We start from the raw sequence: 20,176 nt of genomic DNA on the forward strand, positions 1-20,176 counted from the left end.
TGGGAAGTGTGGTTCCGGAGCCCAGAGTATTGGTTGAAGAAGCTTTAATCTACAATTCACTGCTGAATGGCTGATTGCTTTCATTGAAGGTCCAGCGAAGAAATTTTGCGAGAGAAAGAGAAACACTGACTTTCAGTTGCCCTCCCCTGTTTTAGAAGAATTGAATCACCTTCACATTGTCTGGTTCTAATGGACTATTGCCTGTGGTGGTGCATTTCAAGAGGGACCAGTTGTCCACTGTTCTGAAGGTTGTGCTCTTGCAACAGGAGGTGAGCAGTGCAGATGTGGGTGACAGATTCTCTCGCCGTGGCCCTGCTGTGGGCAGCCCTGGCTCACGCGGGCTGCAGTGGGCAGCCGCGGGGCATAGAGGGGGGTCGCAGGCGCCTGAACAGGGTCCAGCACGGAGCATGCAGCTACACTTTCATCCTGCCTGAGCTCGAGGGGAACTGTAGAGGGACAGTCGAGTCCCACAGTACCAACTCCCTGCAACGGGATGCGCCGCTGCCTGATCAGGAGTGGCCCTCACAGAAGCTGCAGCGGCTGGAGACCAGGTCAGACAACAACACGCAGTGGCTACGCAAGGTAAGACCTCCCTTTCTCTCTCTTATCCTCCTGCCAGGGCCTGTGCGCAAGTCACCTCCTGCTCAGCATGGGCACTGTGGCACTTGGGACCTGTGACACTAACCAACTGTGCACCAGTGGAAGAACCAAAGGATGTCCATTTTCTTTGGCTGCTAGAACCATAGAACATCAAGCACAGAAACAGGCCCTTCAGCCCATCTAGACTGTGCCAAATTATTATTCTGCTGCATGATGTTCTTGGTTGCTTCTGCCCACTGACTTTAGCTTCAGTGTATCGTGGAATTTTGGTTTGTCTGTCATGGCGTTACGATTGTTTCATCGCCTGCTGAACACCGGAATCTGTAGATGCAGCCAATGTTGACAGAAGGCTTAGAACTCCATTTGAAGTAATCTGAGATATCATTTCCTGCCATCCTCTTCTCCCTGACTCCCATTACTCCACCACTGGTAGCTGTGCCTTCAGCTGCTAAGGCCTCAAGGTCTGGAACTCTTTGCTACACCACAACCTCTCTCTCTCCCCTCCTAACTGCCTGTGCCCTGAACATTGGAATTCTCACCTTCCACTTCTCTCCCTCCTTCAAATGCCAGGGCCCTCAGCTCTGGAACTCCCTCCCTAAATCCCCACACCCCCACCACCCCGCAAAAAAACACTCCTCCTCACTGCCTGGGACCCAAGATCCAGCACCTAATAGCCTGAATATGCCTGGGATTGCCTGAATTTGGAAGCTAAGTAGGCTCAGGCCTGGTCAATACTTGGAGGAGAATGTTGAGGGATATCAGGTGCTGTAGGTTTCTGTGAGAGGTGCTGGTCAAAATAACGACTCTCTGCCTGCCTTACGGTTAAAGTATTTCAATGTGTTTCACATTCTAAATGTAGTATTGCATGACCATAATGGAACCTTTACCTTTACTCTCTCCCTCCTTCAAATGCCAGGGGCCCAAGCTCTCAAGAACTCAATCCCTACACCTCCCCTCCATCTCATTCAGCTGCGTGGGATCTCCCTACATCCCTACCTCCTTCAGCTACCAGCTCCTGGAGCTCTGGATCACCCCCCCCCCCCCCCCCCCCCACCTTCCTCCTTCAGCTGCCTGGATCTTTCTAATCCACCTTAGGGCTCTCCTCCTTTGATTCCTGCCTTGAACCAAGGGGACCTGTCCTTTACTCCGATCGACCTGCTGTGATGTACCTTGGATCAACGAGCAGTCTCTGACGCTATGGGTGAATTACTTAGGATCTCTGGGACAGTTTTTAATCGGACTCCTTGGCTCAGTTCAGGTGCGCTGTGTATTGATCTCGCTGCGAGCGCAGGGCTTGGGCGCCGGGCACCACCACTGTGCAGTAGGCAAGCACCAGAGCCCTGAGCGGCGTCGCCCCGGGGCCGTCACTCTTCACATGGATCTGTGCAGTGTGCCATGTACACGCTGTCTGTGTGGTATATGGGACAGTCTTTAGTGGGAAACGGAGACGCTTCCTGTTCACCAAGCCCCTGGTAGCCCCTGGGAACTCAGCGTTTACATATAGTTGGCACCAAAGCCTCGGCTCATTTCTTACTGCAAAAGTGGTGCTGAGCGTGTACAGCCCGAGAGAGGCTGAGCGCTGCGGGGGAGAAACCGGCAGAGCAGTGCAGCGAGGACCGCAGCCCGCTGCCCAACACGCCCGCCTAACACTGGGGTGACGATCCAACGGCTGACGGGTTTGCCCCGGGATCTAAACGGGAGGCGATCCTTGCAGAGCGAGCCTGCTGTTCCTGAGTCAGAGGTGCGGAGGCTTGTCACGGAGCTGAGCACCGGCAGGGCGTCCGTCCCTGTGGCTCCGGTAACCGGGTGTGGACTGTCTTCCCATTCCCATCCCCTCCTCACCCGGTAACTGGGCAGTGGTACAGTCCCTCCTCATCACTCCCGGTAACCGGGCAATGGGACCAACCCCCCTCCCCCATCTCTCCCAGTAACCGGGCAGTGGGTACAAACCCCCTCCCACCATCTCTCCCGGTAACCGGGCAGTGGGTACAAACCCCCTCCCACCATCTCTCCCGGTAACCAGGCAGTGGATACAACCCCTCCGCATCTCTCCCGGTATCTGGACAGTGGCTACAATCCCTCCCCATCACTCCCGATATCTGGGCAGTGGGACCAACCCCTCCCTGTTAATCCCGGTAATCGGGTAGTGGGAACAACCCCTCCCCATCTCTCCTGGTAACCGGGCAGTGGGTCCAAACCCCCCTCATCTCTCCCAGTAACTGGGCAGTGGGTATAACCGCCCTCCCACCATCTCTCCGGGTAACCGGGCAGTGGGTACAACCCCTCCCCATCACTCCCGGTAACTGGGCAGTGGGTACAACACTCCTCACTTCCCCCCCCCCCCCACCCCGCCTCACCCAGTAACCAGGCAGTGGGAACAACTCCTCCCCATCACTCATGGTAACCAGGCAGTGAATACACCCAGTGGTGTATTAACTACCACCAGGGCCTTAGGTTGAGCTTTAGTAAGCCCCACCTGACCTAATCCACCTGCCCCTCGGCCTCCATCCTTCATCTGACACTGTGACTGTGGTAAATCACAGAAATGCTGCAGGAACTCAGGCAGTCTTGTGGCATCCACAGGAGGTAAAGCCCTTGAAGGACTCAGGCCCGAAACGTTGGTAATGTATCTTTACCTCCTATGGATGCTGTGAGACCTGCTGAGTTCCTCCACATTGTGATTTTACAACTCAATTTACAAACATGAGTTCTGCCTCTTCTCTGGCATGTTTGTGTATTGCACTCGACCCTAACTCTGCAGACTTTCTTGTTTAACACTTTTAATCTTTGGAATGGGTTGCACTATTTGTACTTCATGGTGTTAGAATGGACTGGCCTGGACAGAGTGGAGAGATAAGCTGTGGTTTAACTAGAGGTCATTTCACTGGCAATAGGAATTCGCTATAAAGAATGTAGTAAATAGCTCTCTCAGTTCATTGTTATTCCCCAGGTCTTGGTCTACAACTACGTAAGGTTTAGGGTTTATTCCAGTGCCGTCACAGCACCCTCGAAGAATGGAAACTTAATCTCTTTTCTCTCCATAACTGAAAGATTGTGCCCCAGAGTTGTAACCTACTCTGTCCCTCCCTCCCTGCCTGGGCCTCTCAATATTCGCACAAATGTTGAATTAAACAGAAAGGGCTGGGGCTGGAAAAACTCAACACGCCCGAAAGCACCTGTAAAGAGAGAAATGAGGGGGAGGGTGGTGGGAAGTGGGAGAGAAAGTTGACCTTTGCTCAGAACTCACCACCTGCTCAATCACACTCCTGCTTTGATACTTCCCTATACCAGCAGACACCACAATACCACAAATTCCAAGGTTTGGTCACTTTCTCGACAAAGGGTGCCTCTTCAACTTTCTTGCCCTTGACCCCATCCCACTGGGTAGAGAGAGATTACATTCCCCCTTCCCCTGTCCTGCTGGGCAGGGAGAGGTCGTGATCCCTGGCCTCGTCCCCCATCTCGCTGGGCAGAGAGAGGTTGCCGTCCCCTGGCCCCATCCCACTGGGTAGAGAGAGATCGCATCCCTTGTCCCCGTCCCGCTGGTCAGGGAGAGGTCTCTGTCCCCCTTCTCGCTGGGCAGGGAGAGGTCCTGCGGGCAGGGAGAGGTCGCCACTCCCACCCCCCAATCATTCCTCCCCTTCCCAGCAAGCTATTAGATTTTTAATGTCTCTTGGACTGAACTGGACATTAAAATTCAAATAGTTTGGTGGGAAGGTGGACGATGGCACACACACACACACACACACACACACACACACACACACACACACACACACACACACACACACACACACACAGCTGTCACTGCAAAAATTTTCCTGCTGCCAACCCATGCCCCAGCAACAGCACCATGCCAACTCTGGCCGACAGTCACCGCTGGCTTTATCCATGCAGGCACAGTAAGTAGAGATCAGGTGCCTATCCTTTACCGGGTAATTGGGACCTTTAGATGAGGCAGTTTAGTGTGAGATAGTCCAAAGTGAATTTTGGAAAACAGCAGTATTTGCTCGACGGCAAGGAAATGGAATTGATGGAGGATCATGATAGTGTGTTTATTGTCACACTAGTGTGCCCCCCAAAGTTCCTCAACATGGTTATCCAACTGCATGAAAACCAACAAGGTCGGGTCAGATACAGCAATGAGCTCTCTGAACCCTTCTCCATTAACAATGGCGTGAAGCAAGGCTGCGTTCTCGCACCAACTCTCTTTTCAATCTTCAGCATGATGCTGAAACAAGCCATGAAAGACCTCAACAATGAAGACGCTGTTTACAACCTTTACCGCACGGATGGAAGTCTCTTCAATCTGAGGCGCCTGCAAGCTCACACCAAGACACAAGAGCAACTTGTCCGTGAACTACTCTTTCCAGGCGATGCCGGTTTAGGTGCCCATTCAGAGCCAGCTCTTCGGTGCTTGACGTCCTGTTTTGTGGAAACTACCAAAATGTTTGGCCTGGAAGTCAGCCTGAAGAAAACTGAGGTCCTCTATCAACCAGTTCCCCACCATGACTACCAGCCCCCCCCCCCCCACATCTCCATCGGGCACACAAAACTCAAAACGGTCAACCAATTTACCTATCTCGGCTGCACCATTTCATCGGATGCAAGGATCGACAACGAGATAGACAACAGACTCGCCAAGGCAAATAGCGCCTTTGTAAGACTACACTAAAGAGTCTGGAAAAACAACCAACTGAAAAACCTCACAAAGATTAGCGTATACAGAGCCGTTGTCATACCCACACTCCTGTTCGGCTCCGAATCATGGGTCCTCTACCGGCATCACCTAATGCTCTTAGAACGCTTCCACCAGCATTGACTCTGCTCCATCATCAACATTCATTGGAGCGACTTCATCTCCAACATCGAAGTACTCGAGATGGCAGAGGCCGATAGCATCGAATCCACGCTGCTGAAGATCAAACTGCGCTGGGTAGGTCACGTCTCCAGAATGGAGGACCATCGCCTTCCCAAGATCATGTTATATGGCGAGCTCTCCACTGGCCACCAAGACAGAGGTGCACCAAAGAAGAGGTACAAGGACTGCCTAAAGAAATCTCTTGGTGCCTGCCACATTGACCACCGCCAGCGGGCTGATATTGCCCCAAACCGTGCATCTTGGCGCCTCACAGTTCGGCGGGCAGCAACCTCCTTTGAAGAAGACCACACAGCCCACCTCACTGACAAAAGACAAAGGAGGAAAAACCCAACACCCAACCCCAACCAACCAATTTTCCCTTGCAACCGCTGCAACCGTGTCTGCCTGTCCCGCATCGGACTTGTCAGCCACAAACGAGCCTGCAGCTGACTTGGACATTACCCCTCCATAAATCTTCGTCCGCAAAGCCAAGCCAAAGAAAGAAAGAAAAAGTACAATGTACATATGCCCAAAATTCTTACTTGCTGCAGCCAAACAGGTACTTTATGGGGGAAAAAAAACTTCCATGGTATACATTAAAATACCGGACTTAAAGCTTTCAGATTTCAGATTTATTATCAGAGTACATATATGACATCACATAAAAATAGATAATATTTACAGTTACAGTTGGTGCAAGAAAAAAGTGGCATTTTCAGTAGAGCAGTTTTTTTGTGGAGCCAGAGTAGTTTATAATTAGGGTTGTAAGGGAAGATTAAAGAGCTGTTGATTTAAAAAAGAACTCTTGAAACTGGAGGTGCTGGTCTTCAGGCTTCTGTATCTTCTGCCCAAAGGCAGCAGTGAGGAGAGGTTGTGACCAGGGTGATGGTTGGCTGCCTTCTTGAAGCAGCGGCTCACATAGATGCATTCAATAAACAGGCAGTCAGAGCTTGTAATGGACTTGGCTATATTTGTTTTCTTCTGCAGCCTTCTGTTTTCCTGGGTACTTGGTTACGAAACCAGCCCGTCAGTATACTCCCACTGTGCACCTTTGAGGTTTGATAGAGGAGCAAATGGATTTGATGTCCATGTAGTTTTTAGCTGTGCATTGGTACAAACATAACCGTAGGCTGATAACAGGGTGGCCTTCAGCTCAAAAGTATTAGATTACAAAGGAGTTGAAGTGAAGCCCTCTGGGGTTACTCGGATCGGGTTGGCTTTGGAACTATATCATGAGCCTGAAATGGTCAATTTATTAGCACAGGTTGCTCAGGTTCTCCTCTGAGTTTGGAGAATTATTGATTGATAATGTGGAGATATTTTCATCAGGTAGACACTGAGAAAGGACTTAGTCTGTGGGAGGAGACCAGAAAAAAGGGACAGGCTCAGGGTGAGAGCACAGCTGGCAGAAGCACCTCCCCACACAAAGAGCAGAAGAACACTGGACCTGGTTTCCAACATGGCTGTAATGCCAAAAGTGAAATTATCAGATTTAAATTGATGTTTCAGGTTCAGATCCTGCATCTGTTCTGATACAGGGTTTCAACCTGAAACATTGACACACCTTTGGCCACCAAGGATAATGCTTGACCTGTGGAGTTCTTCCAATCACGCCCATGTTTGAGGTCAGATTATGTTTTGTGTTCAGATATTTTGTGAGTGACTGAGATTGTGAGTGTAAGTAAAAGTGGGAGTGAAAGTGTGTGAGTGAGTAAAGAGAGTGAGATTGTGCGAAGGTGTGCATGCGTGCATGTGTGTGTGTGAGAGAGACTGAGAGTATGTCAGAGAGAAAGTGTAAGACTAAGTGAATGAATAAGGGAGAGTGTTTGAGAATTAGACTGAATGTGTGTGAAAGTGTATCTTGTGTGAGTGTGAGTGAGATGGAAAGAGGACACACGTGGAAGAACAATTTAGAGCATTTTTCCTAAGGGAATTCTTGTGCAGATACTGCACTAGTCCATTCTCCTCTGCCACAGGCAGATGTTTTCTCTCAGTGTTCAGTTGTTCTCGTGGAAACAATACTTAGGACATTAGCAAATAGAGATGGGATGGGTCGAGATCGGCTGCCTGGTGATATTCTACTACTACACCGAGTGCACTAAATGTTAAACCCACATCTTAAAACATGCATAATCCAAGCATTTGATAGGTGTCTCAGGGCAATTTAAACCATACATCATGGAACCATTAAAATTGTTACAGGGGATGAATCTTTGGCTTGGCTTCGCGGACGAAGATTTATGGAGGGGGTAAAAAGTCCACGTCAGCTGCAGGCTCGTTTGTGGCTGACAAGTCCGATGCGGGACAGGCAGACACGATTGCAGCGGTTGCAAGGGAAAATTGGTTGGTTGGGGTTGAGTGTTGGGTTTTTCCTCCTTTGCCTTTTGTCAGTGAGGTGGGCTCTGCGGTCTTCTTCAAAGGAGGTTGCTGCCCGCCAAACTGTGAGGCGCCAAGATGCACGGTTTGAGGCGTTATCAGCCCACTGGCGGTGGTCAATGTGGCAGGCACCAAGAGATTTCTTTAGGCAGTCCTTGTACCTTTTCTTTGGTGCACCTCTGTCACGGTGGCCAGTGGAGAGCTCGCCATATAACACGATCTTGGGAAGGCGATGGTCCTCCATTCTGGAGACGTGACCCATCCAGCGCAGCTGGATCTTCAGCAGCGTGGACTCGATGCTGTCGACCTCTGCCATCTCGAGTACTTCGACGTTAGGGGTGTAAGCGCTCCAATGGATGTTGAGGATGGAGCGGAGACAACGCTGGTGGAAGCGTTCTAGGAGCCGTAGGTGGTGCCGGTAGAGGACCCATGATTCGGAGCCGAACAGGAGTGTGGGTATGACAACGGCTCTGTATACGCTTATCTTTGTGAGGTTTTTCAGTTGGTTGTTTTTCCAGACTCTTTTGTGTAGTCTTCCAAAGGCGCTATTTGCCTTGGCGAGTCTGTTGTCTATCTCATTGTCGATCCTTGCATCTGATGAAATGGTGCAGCCGAGATAGGTAAACTGGTTGACCGTTTTGAGTTTTGTGTGCCCGATGGAGATGTGGGGGGGCTGGTAGTCATGGTGGGGAGCTGGCTGATGGAGGACCTCAGTTTTCTTCAGGCTGACTTCCAGGCCAAAGTGTCCCAAATGATGCAAATTGTTGGGACCAGGGTTTGCTGGAAATATAACTGTTTGTTTTTGAAAACTTTATTTTCATTTGCATCAATAACAAATATAATGTTTCTCCATAATTGAACACAATAACTAACGATGCAAAAAGAATACGTAATTTTATATTTTCTCCCCATCCCTCCCCAAAAATGTAGGAAAAAAAGAAAAAAAAAGCCTACCTGTATTTGTCATATATCATTCATTAATTAATTAAATTTCAAATTTACATATAAAATCTTAAACCTCTAAATTAACTAGGGAGTGGTGGATGCTGTAGATGAACTTTTGCCAATGAAATCCATATATAGTTTCCAGATCTTGTAAAAGTTTTCTGGTTGAATCTGTAAGAAATATAACTGTATTAATGATGCCTACAATTAATCATCTGGCGGGATCAGGCAGTGGGATATACCATGATGCGGTGAGCTCCAGAACTTGCTCTGTTTATGCTGTAAGTGCCTAAAGAAATCTCGGTGCCTGCCACATTGACCACCGCCAATGGACTGATCTCGCCTCCAACCGTGCATCTTGGCACCTCACAGTTCAGCGGGCAGCAACCTCCTTTGAAGAAGACCGCAGAGCCCACCTCACTGACAAAAGGCAAAGGAGGAGAAACCCAACACCCAACCCCAACCCACCAATTTTCCCTTGCAACCGCTGCAACCGTGTCCCGCATCGGACTTGTCAGCCACAAATGAGCCTGCAGCTGACGTGGATTACCCCTCCATAAATCTTCGTCTGCGAAGCCAAGCCAAAGAAGAAGAGATAGTTTCATATTACTGTCTTCCTGAAGTCAACATCCTTGGTACATTTAGAACCTGCCTCATTCGCACAGTAAGTTCATGGTGGAACAGCAAGGCTCAGCACTAATAGCGTAGAGTCTCAGGAGAATAGGTTAACCATTGGGCACACAAAACTCAAAACGGTCAACCAGTTTACCTATCTCGGCTGCACCATTTCATCAGATGCAAGGATCGACAATGAGATAGACAACAGACTCGCCAAGGCAAATAGCGCCTTTGGAAGACTACACAAAAGAGTCTGGAAAAACAACCAACTGAAAAACCTCACAAAGATAAGCGTATACAGAGCCGTTGTCATACCCACACTCCTGTTCGGCTCCGAATCATGGGTCCTCTACCGGCATCACCTACGGCTCCTAGAACGCTTCCACCAGCGTTGTCTCCACTCCATCCTCAACATCTATTGGAGCGCTTTCATCCCTAACGTCGAAGTACTCGAGATGGCAGATGTCGACAGCATCGAGTCCACGCTGCTGAAGATCCAGCTGCGCTGGGTGGGTCACGTCTCCAGTATAGAGGACCATCGCCTTCCCAAGATCGTGTTATATGGCGAGCTCTCCACTGGCCACCGTGACAGAGGCGCACCAAAGAAAAGGTACAAGGACTGCCTAAAGAAATCTCTTGGTGCCTGCCACATTGACCACCGCCAGTGGGCTGATATCGCCTCAAACCGTGCATCTTGGCGCCTCACAGTTTGGCGGGCAGCAACCTCCTTTGAAGAAGACCGCAGAGCCCACCTCACTGACAAAAGGCAAAAGAGGAAAAACCCAACACCCAACCCCAACCAACCAATTTTCCCCTGCAGCCGCTGCAACCGTGTCTGCCTGTCCCGCATCGGACTTGTCAGCCACAAACGAGCCTGGAGCTGACGTGGACTTTTTACCCCCTCCATAAATCTTCGTCCGCGAAGCCAAGCCAAAGAAAAAGAATGTCAGGCTGCATCCTCAAGCTAGAACTGGACACTTTCAACTGCTGTATTGTTAGGTGTTCTAAATTACTAGTTTATATTTCTTTAATCTTCACTTCTTGTTCCTCTCTCCCAGCCGTTCCTTGATTGATTTTCCATTAATTCTCCAATTTCTTTTTCTGTTGCTCGTGCTTCTTTCTCAAAGTACACTGGTTAAGGAGTCAGCTTCCTGCTCACGGAACATTTAAGAGCTTCTGTTCCTTCCACTTATTTCTCTCCCCCCCACCCCCCCCACTTCTCCACTGAGTGAGTTAGGGGGCCAAGGAGATTTGAGTGACAGGGTTGGGGAATGGTTGACTCGTTGTGGGGTGCCTCTCTCCAGCAGAATCTGGCCCTCAGAAACAAGATGGACCAAAAGGGATTCAATGCAATGTACAAATGTGTTGGAGAAACTCAGCAGGTCCCGCTGTATCCATGGGAAGTAAAGGGTAACCACATTTTGGGCCCCAGCATCGTCTTTCTTATCTGAATGGAACTCGGGCCATTTGGGGTCTGATTGCAAACCTCAGAACGTCCCCAACCTATGTTTCCTAACACTCATGGTGCATGTCTGTGCAACTATGGGTGTGGACTGTGTACCAGAGTGTAGGAGAGAGTGTGTAGCAGTGTGCTATTCGGTGCAGGGGTGTGCATGAAAGTGTGCACGTCGATAACCATGTGTAAGATTGTGCAAGGCTGAGTTTGAGCAAGAGCATGACCATGTGAGTGTGTGTGTGAGTTGAGTGTAGGCCCTTCACTAGAAGCAATGTGTCCAGTCTGCTTGATATTAATTGTCCTTTAAGGACTGAAGGTTGTGGAACTAAATGAAGAGTTCTTTAAAAGAATGAGCACAGGGATGATGGGCCAAATGGCCTCCTTCAGTCCTAAAGGGTTCTTTCACCTGGAATGAAGCAGAAGGACTTCATTCCTTGTATGTCCACCATCACCTGTTACTGATTAGCCAGGCTGGCAGCTTTTAGACACACTGATGAGCAAAAAAGATCTCTGTGTTCCTGAAGTTTGCCCTCAAGAAATTAGGATACCTGCACAAGAACGGACAAGGCAATGACAGACAGGGGAGGTGATCAGAGGTAACTCACTAGGACCAGGGATATCAAGTAAGGGATGGTTCAGTAAATATATTACTGTACAGGATATATGTTGCAGATGTGAGTAAAATTCTTCCAGTCATTAACTTTAATGTTGCATTCAATAGATCAGTCACCCTTCCCCCACCCTTCAAGATACCAGCAAGTTAACTTGTTTTCCACTTGGCTTTCAAATCAGAGAAGTAATTGTTCTTGGATTAGCTGACAAGCACTGAGGGATTTGGGAGATATTTTTGCCATAACCCAAAATAAAAAGAGGACAGCTTCAGCTTTAGTTAAAATAATAATTACTCTGTGGCCTGACAAGACATATTGAATTGTGTTTCGGAGGTTACTGAAGTGAGGAGAGTTGCAGATTGAGGTGGCATTGAAATCCACGGAGGTAGCTCAGTGCTTTCTCTGGCTCACAGGCCTTGTCCCTGGTTGACGGTACCCAAACACCCCCGCACCACCCCCCCACCTCATGCAGGCTCAGGGATGGAACTGCTCACTCCTGCCCACTCATGGTGTGGAAGTGCAGTACAGTCTGACGGGGCACCTTTCCGATGAGATGTTAAACCAAAGCCCTGCTGCCTCTTTCCAATCGATGAGGATCATTTTAATGGAATCCAGGCCACTTCTCCCCATTGATCCAGGGTTAATATTTATCCTTCAGGCAACATCATTGAAACAGATTGTTGAGCCATTCACCATGCCGTTGCTTGAGGGAACTTATTGTATGAAAATTTGTTGCCACATTTCCTACTTTTTAACAATGTCTACTCCATTGGATTTACAGTGCTTTGTACATTCTGATGTGTGTGGCACTATACAAGTTATTTTTGTGGTGTAATAAGGTTTCTCACAATTTTTGTGCGTGCGCGTGCATACACACACACACACACACACACACACACACACACACACACACACACACACACACACACACACACACACACACACACACACACACACACTTTATATTCCATCTCAGCAGTTTCCAACAGATGGCATCAATATTGACTTCCAATTTCTGGTAACCCACTCTTCTCTTTTCTCTTCCCCACCCTCCTCACTTATCCTCATTCTGCTGACTCCTTCCCTTCCTCTCTTTTTCCTACCTGTCACCCACATCTTCCTTCCTCTAGCTCTCCACCTCCTTCCCTTCCTTCCTCTTACGAGAGCATCTTTCTCAGCCCTCTGCCCCTATCAGCCCCTTTCATCCCCCTTCTGCTGGCCTCCACCTGCAACCCTGTGCCTCTCCCCCCTTCCCAACATTCGATCATTTCCCCCAATCTTTGGCATCCCTGATGAAGGGCTCAGACCTGAAATTTTGACTGCCTGTTGCTTTCCATGAATGCTGCCTGACCTGCTGAGTTTCTCCAGCACTTTTGTGTGTTGACTCAATTTTTTAAACTGGTTCTTTTCAGAGGGAAAAAGAAAGGGGAGTCAGTTGCATTTGCAGCAGTGCAGAAGGACATGGTGAAGCAGATTCTTGATGGTTTGAACAGGATCTGGCTAATCCTCATTGTTCAGAAATGGGAGACAACTGTCTTAAAATATATGTGGGTGATTGTTGGGTTGGATGCTGAGGGAATGTTTCCCTCAAAGGCCACTATAAGGGAAACGATAGAGATGAGGGATCTCTGGAGAGCACTGTGAATCCTTGGAATTCTCTACCCCACAGAGCTATGGAGGAGAGGCATTTAAGCTGAACATGGAGGGAGGCAGAGCTTGGTCTGTAGCAAAGCAGGAAGGAAAGTGGAAGGAAGCTCTCGGATCAATGGTGGTCTCAATGTGACATAGCAGGCTCAGGGATGGAACTGCTCACTCCTGCCCACTCTCTTATGCACTTGCACTGAGTAAGCACTGAGCTACCTCCACGGATTTCATACGGAATGAATGGCAGGGTTAGTGTAGCGGTTATTACCATGCACTTACAGCACCGGCGACCTGGGTTCGAATCTGCTGCCGATTGTAAGAAGTTTGTATGCTCTCCCCGTGAGCTGTGTGAGTTTCCTCCAGGCGCTCTGATTTCCTCTCATGTTCCAGAGACATACGGGCTTAGTAGGTTAATTGGTCACATAGGTGTATTTGGGTGTCATGGGGTCATGGGCTGGAAGGATCTCTTACGATGCTATATCTCTATGAATTCAAATCCCTGATAGACTGTTCCTATTCGAATACAGATATAGTATAATCTGATAGATTCCTAGGCTGTTCCTATCTATCCATGAACATAAAAAATATTTGTAAAGCATTTAAAGAAATGGAGTCTGAAGCAATATCTCAGCATGCAGGACTGAAATTGCAAATACCCTGATTCATTGAAATAATTCTGCAGGGAGGAATGGCATGGATCATGCATGCGTTTTGTGTCCTCATTAACTCACCGACCTTCAGATATTTTGCGTCCATTAATAATTATCATTCAGGTCCTGTCACAGTCATCGTGGAACTGATGCAAAAGCACAGGGCAGTGGTCACAGTGAGAAATGAGTGACAACCCTATCTTTGGAAGCACCAGATATTAATATCACATAGTTGGCCAGGAAGAAGTTGCTCAGTAATCTGTGGAGAGTGACAGTTCTGTCTCGGTGCCTGCAGGGTTATCTTGAGCTTTGTTAATGCTGGTGTGGCAAAGTGTAAGCCTTAAGCTTTCAATATTTAAGAGAATGGACTTTACTTCACTCTGTGGAGAATCCATCCCCCATCAATATAGCCACCTGGTTCAGGAATAAGACCCTGCCACTGCATTTAAACTGTCGAATAGTGGGCTTGAAAGAACTAAAAATGTTCCTTTTGCATTCTTCAATTCGATTCAAGTTTATTGTCAACTGATTGTACGAGTACAACCTGATGAAACAACGTTCTCCTGTTCTCGATGCAAAACATGTAGTCACACAACCAGACACAACACACATACGAACAAAAAATACATATGCAGGACAAGTATTTTATCTCTACAAATGAATAAATAAACATTGTCTCGGATGGTCAGTGTGAGCAGTTCCTTTGGTCATTCAGCATTCTCACTGCCCGTGGGAAGAAGCTGTTCCTCAGCCTGGTGGTACTGGCTCTGATACTCCTGTATCTCTTCCCTGACGAAAGCAGCTGAAAGGTGCCATGTGCGGTATGGAAGGGGTCCACAATGATCCTGATAGATCACGTTGATGGGGTGGTGGGGGGAATTCTTGCTGGTCTACCTAGGTTCTCTGTTCAACCTTTCTATTTGCCTCTTTGCCATCTGGATTTGTTACCCTTCTTGCCTAGCTGGTTCCATCTGCCCTTACCTGTGTCCTTGTGCATTAGTTTTCTTCTCCTTTGGACTACCTTTCCTAACTCTCCCCATCTGATTCCATGCGCCCATCATCCCTCCCTTATCTGGTTCCACCGATCACCTTCCAGCCTCTGTCTCTTCCCCTCTCCCACAACCAGCCTTTATTTCCCTATTTTAAAAAATTCCTTATAACCATATAACCATTTACGGAGCGGAAACAGGCCATGTCGGCCTTTCGAGTCCGCACCAGTTCACTAGAACAACTCCACTAGCTCAAACCTCCCACTCTCAGCCAATAACCCTCCGACCCCCTCACCTCCATGTACACATCCAACCTTCTCTTAAATGACAGAAGGGATCTGTAACATAAGAACAGAAGTAGGTTATTCAGCCCATCGAGCCTGCTCCATCATTCAATATCATGGTTAATTTGGCCGTGGACTCAGCTCCACTTACTGCCTGTTCCCCTAATTCCTTTATTCAAAAACCTATCTATCTGTCTTAAAAATGTAATGAAGCAACTCTTGCTTCCTCCCACACCACCCCTCATGGATCCATTTCTTCATCATTCCCACCTCATGTAATCCCACCCATCACTTACTATCTTTTGTCTCACCCTCTCACTTCTTTGTACTGGCTATCTCCCTGCTACATGATCAGTCCTGAACCTGGGTCGCATTCTGAAATGTCGACCATCCCTTTTCCCTGCACAGATGCTGCCTGACCCATTAAGTTCCCCCAGGTTTGTTTTATTTGCTCCAAATTCCAACATCTGCAGCCTTTTCCGAGAATAAGTTTTGAGCGATTTAAAAGAAGGGCTCATTGGTCTTATCAGGTTTGTCATTTTTAAAAGACAGAATGCAGAGAAGTGACAGATGGAGTTCAATATGGATAAATTGAAGTGACACAATTTGAAAAGTCAAATTTGAAGATGGAGTACTTGGTTAATGGTAGGATTCTTAACAGTGTGGAGGGATCTTGGGGTCCAGGTCCAGGGTGGCTAAGAAGGTATAGGGTGTGTGGCTTTCATTTGTCAGGGGATTAAGTTCAAGACCTGAGAGGTAATGTTACAGCTCTGTAAAACTCTAGTTAGATAGCACCTTAGAGTATTGTGTTCAGTTCTAGTCACCATATTATAGGAAGGATGTGGAAGCTTGAGAGAGAGGTGAAGAGAAGATTTACCAGGATATTTCCTGGATTGAAGAACATGTCTTATGACGAACGGTCAAATGAGCTAGGACTTTCTCTTTGGAGTGCTAGAAGATGAGAGACAACCTATTAGAGATATATAAGATTATGAGACAGGGTGGACAGTCAGCATTATTTTTGCAGGGTGGCAATGGCAAATTTTAGAGTACATCTGTTTAAGGTGAATGGAGGAAGGTTTAGGGGAGGCGATAGAGTTTTATACAATAGTGGGTACCTGGAATGCATTGCTGGGGCTGGTTGTCGAGGTTGACACTTAAAAGACTTTCAGATCGGCATGTGGATGTAAGAAAAATGTAGGGTTATGGGGTGTGAGGGGGTGAAGGTTTGGATTAACCATGGAATAGGTTTATATAGTTTGGCACAATATCATGGGCCATAGGGCCTGTTCTATGTCCTATTGCAAAATGACATCAATATTAAAGACAGCTAATTTGAGTACTAATATGTTGCTTTGAGATGGAATCTACTGTTTGGAAATTGGCTGTTGTGTTTCCTACATTACAACAGTGAGCACAAACTTCATGCCAGGATCACTTTGGTGAAGCAAGCTCCGTCTTGCTAAATATATAATGTACACTGGCAAATGTGAAGCAAAGAATTTTGCACAATTTTCTCCAGGGAGATGTTTCCAAAGGATTCCAGTGGGCAGAAGGTTAAAGACTCCATTAACAGAACTAATGGGTTGTAAACACATTGCGTTGTATGGCAATTGCAGAAAAACCTGCCCTGGATCTGTTCCTTTTGACGAATCCTTGGTAATCAAGCAGGAATGCAAAACTTCTTTGAACCGAAAAGCTTCCCATTTGGACTCAAGTTTCCAGTCTTTGCCCCATTTCGTTTACGCGTTTTGCTGTTGGCATCAAGCAGGGACCATGTTGCCTGACCCCATGACATTACATAATTAGCATTACAGAGGCACAGAGTCAGCCTGACATTGCACAGACCCCATTTCCCTGCTCCTGCCTTAATCCTTGGAGAATTGAGGTGCCTCTGGTGGCTGCATGCTTTGCATCAGAGAGTGTTATTATTGGACAATGAATTAATGTTTTCCTGCACCGCCATCGGCCAACCACCACAATTCAGTGCAGTTCCATTTGCTCTGGGTGATTAATTGTCTGATTAATTGTTATACTCAGAACAAATAGGTGGCTTATTTCATGTATGTATAATTGCTCACACTGTGATTTTCAGAGTTCTCTCCCATCTGATACCCACCATTTCCAGTGCACTGTGAAACCACCCACCGGTTTGTCATTTGTAGTAAGCTGACCTCAACATATTTTTGTCCAGCATGTTAAGAGTGAGGCACCTACATTATGCGATTGAATGATGGACCAGTTTCAAGGGTCTGAATGGCCTCCATCCTCACAATTTCTGTGCTGCTCCATTCAGCCGATTCTTGGTGCTCTGAGCTCCTGTGTAATTTCCTAGAAGGAAATCTCTTCACATCTGAGTGTGATCTGCAGCCAAGGAGGTGCATAGAACATAGAGGATTACAGCACAGTACAGGCCCTTCAGCTCCACATCAATCTCGTCCTTCCCCACCTCACCCCCATTCCCCTAAATATTTCTTACATTTGTGTGTATATCCAAGAATGTTTTAAATGTCCCTATTGTACCAGCCTCCACCACCACCCCTGCCAATGCATTCCAGGCACCCACCACTCTCTGAAAAAAATACCTATGACATCTCCCTGAAACTTTCCTCCACTAGTCTTAAACAGATGTCCTCTGCTATTTGCTATTGTCACCCCAGGAAAAAAATGCTGTCCACCCATTTAAGCCCCACATGATGTTATATACCTCTATGTGGAAGTTATGGCACTCGTACACACCGACGGTCAGCTGACCTCTTGCAGGAGTTGGTTTAGTCAGAGAAGGGGAATCAGTAACTGGAGGACATAGGCATTTTGATTGAGGGGGAAACAGGGAATTCTGCCTTATGCCCTGGCTTGATGTCTATTTCTCTACCAATATCACATTTGATTGTCGAACAGAACATACTGGAGATCTCTGTAAGTCACGCAACGTCTTAATTTGTTCCCCCATGACCCAAGCAACAAAGGATGGTGCTTTAAGTTTCCCTTTGGTTTCCCATTTTGTTCTGTCAAACTCTCAGCCAGTCTAAATGTAACATAATATACAGGGGGGGTGTTGACTTTACTGTAGGGAGATTGCCCTTCATGTGACTCTTTATGAGTTTTGATCGCATCCCAGAAAGGGAAACTGTCTGGTCCCAGTGCTCTCAGAAGGTCACACTAAAGATAACTATCTCAACACAATATAACTCACAGCAGAGCTATTGAGGTGGAGATTGCCATCAAAGCTTCGACAAGCAGCCATGGAAGAATGTTCAGTAGTCCCACTCATTCTGTGAGGCCTGGGTAACATGCCAGCTACATGATAAATCCAAGGTCATTGAAAACCTCCAACTTTGCTGGAATCTGGAAGCTTTTTTTTTGCCCTGTTAGCTGATAGTTTGCTTCAAATTCTTGATGAAGAATTATGGCTAAAAGAGCAAGTGGTGGATGATTGAACCTCTGAGACTGTTGTGGGGGGTTGCTGCGTAGTTTTGTAGAGAATCAACTGACTGGTCAGTTAACCCTTTACCATTCCAAAAACTAAAACAATCCTGTGAATGTAATGAGTTTTTACATGGCAACTTTAAAACAGTCCAGGCTGCTTGGAAGCAGAATCCTCAAAAAACATGAGGAATAGATCAGGTGAACAGAGTCTTTCACCCAGAGAAGGGAAATCATTAATTAGAGGACATAGGGTTAAGGTGAGGGGCGAAAGATTTAATGGGAATTTGAGGGGTAACGTTTTTTACACAGAATGAGCTGCCAGAGGAGGTAGTTGAGGCAGGTACTATTGCAATATTTAAGAGAAAATTGGACAGATACATGTTTAGGGTGAGTTTAAAGGAATATGAGCCAAATTCAGGCAAGTGGGACTGGTGTGGTCGATGTAGGCAAGTTGGGCCGAAGGTTCTGTTTTCACGTTATATGACTCTGGCTCGAAGCTGCAAAGGGAAACATGAAGATTCATGAATAAACTGCAAAGTACTCTGCGCCTTAAAGGAGAAGTGAAGAGGTTTCCTTGTACGCTGATTAGTTTCAATTTGCATTCAGCATCCTTTAATCTCTGACTGATTTCTAGTCCTGAGTTAGCAGATCGACAGAATAACTTTAGGCTTTGAAGGAAAAATGCTGGAAACACTCAGTAGGCAAACAGCATCCATGGACAGAGAACCAGAGTTCAATGAAGGGATTTGATCCAAAACTTTAACTGTTTCCCTCACCACAGAAGCTGTCTGACCTGCCGCGTGTTGCCAGAATTTTCTGGTTTTATTTCAGATTTCTAACATCTATGTTTATAAAAAATTTCATTAACTTAGAAAGTTTGGGTGCCTGTGAAATGAGATCTGAAATTCCTCCTGTTCTGGTTGCAGTGGCATGAAGACTTTGACCTTCTCCCTTCAACTGCCTGGGAATGGAGACCTGGGGCATAATTTCTGCTGTCAGTTAAATCAGAGGTCTCTGTAACCAATGTAACTTGCCAACCTGTCTCTTGTCAATAACCCTTCATCAAATTCCACTAGGAACACCACACTCTGCATTATTTATGGTTAGTGTAGCAGTTAGTGCGATGCACCAGTGACCCAGATTCGAATTTGCCACTGTGTGAAAGGGATTTGTAAATTCTCCCTGTGTTCACGTAGGTTTCCTCCAGCCACTCCTGTTTCCTCTCATGTTCCAAAGATGCATGGGGTGAGCAAATTGATTAGTCACATCGGACGGCACGATTGCATGGCTGGAAGGGCCTCTTATCATATTGTATTTCTAAATTAAAAAAAAATACAAATAAAGTAGTTCAGGGTGCTCCACAGAAACAAGGCTAACTTTGAGACTGGAGCTAGAAGGAGATATTTGGACAGATGACCTAAATCTGAGTCAAAGAGTCAGTGGGTTTTAACAAGGAAGGTGAAATGGAGTTGCGATAGGAAGGGACTTTCAGGGGTCAGGCCCCAGACAACCTCCTGCCACCAGGAGAGAAGAGATTAAAATCAGGACAATTGGGAGGCTGGAATAAAAGGAGCAAAGTGTTCTTGTGGGTGAGAAAGAGAAGCAAGAGCCAAAATAGATCTGAAATCAAGGGAGTTTTAAAAATGGGGCATCGAGTGGCAGGGGGACTGTATGGGTCATCAAGGCAGTGGGTGTTTGGGAAATAATGTGGTA

The 20,176-nt window shown here is 47.1% G+C and overlaps 1 protein-coding gene across 1 annotated transcript in view; it reads left to right on the plus strand.

Annotated features, from left to right (window-relative positions):
• The first annotated feature begins 282 nt into the window (after window positions 1–282).
• The window catches only part of LOC138752685 (angiopoietin-1-like), a 169,158-nt gene continuing 149,264 nt past the window's right edge, over window positions 283–20,176 (plus strand). The window contains exon 1 of the mRNA XM_069915406.1: window positions 283–582. Within this exon, the coding sequence (XP_069771507.1) occupies window positions 283–582 (300 nt within the window). The remainder of the gene's footprint in view (window positions 583–20,176) is intronic.

The sequence above is a fragment of the Narcine bancroftii genome, chromosome 2, assembly GCF_036971445.1.
Source record: "Narcine bancroftii isolate sNarBan1 chromosome 2, sNarBan1.hap1, whole genome shotgun sequence".
Classification (NCBI taxonomy): Eukaryota; Metazoa; Chordata; class Chondrichthyes; order Torpediniformes; family Narcinidae; genus Narcine; species Narcine bancroftii.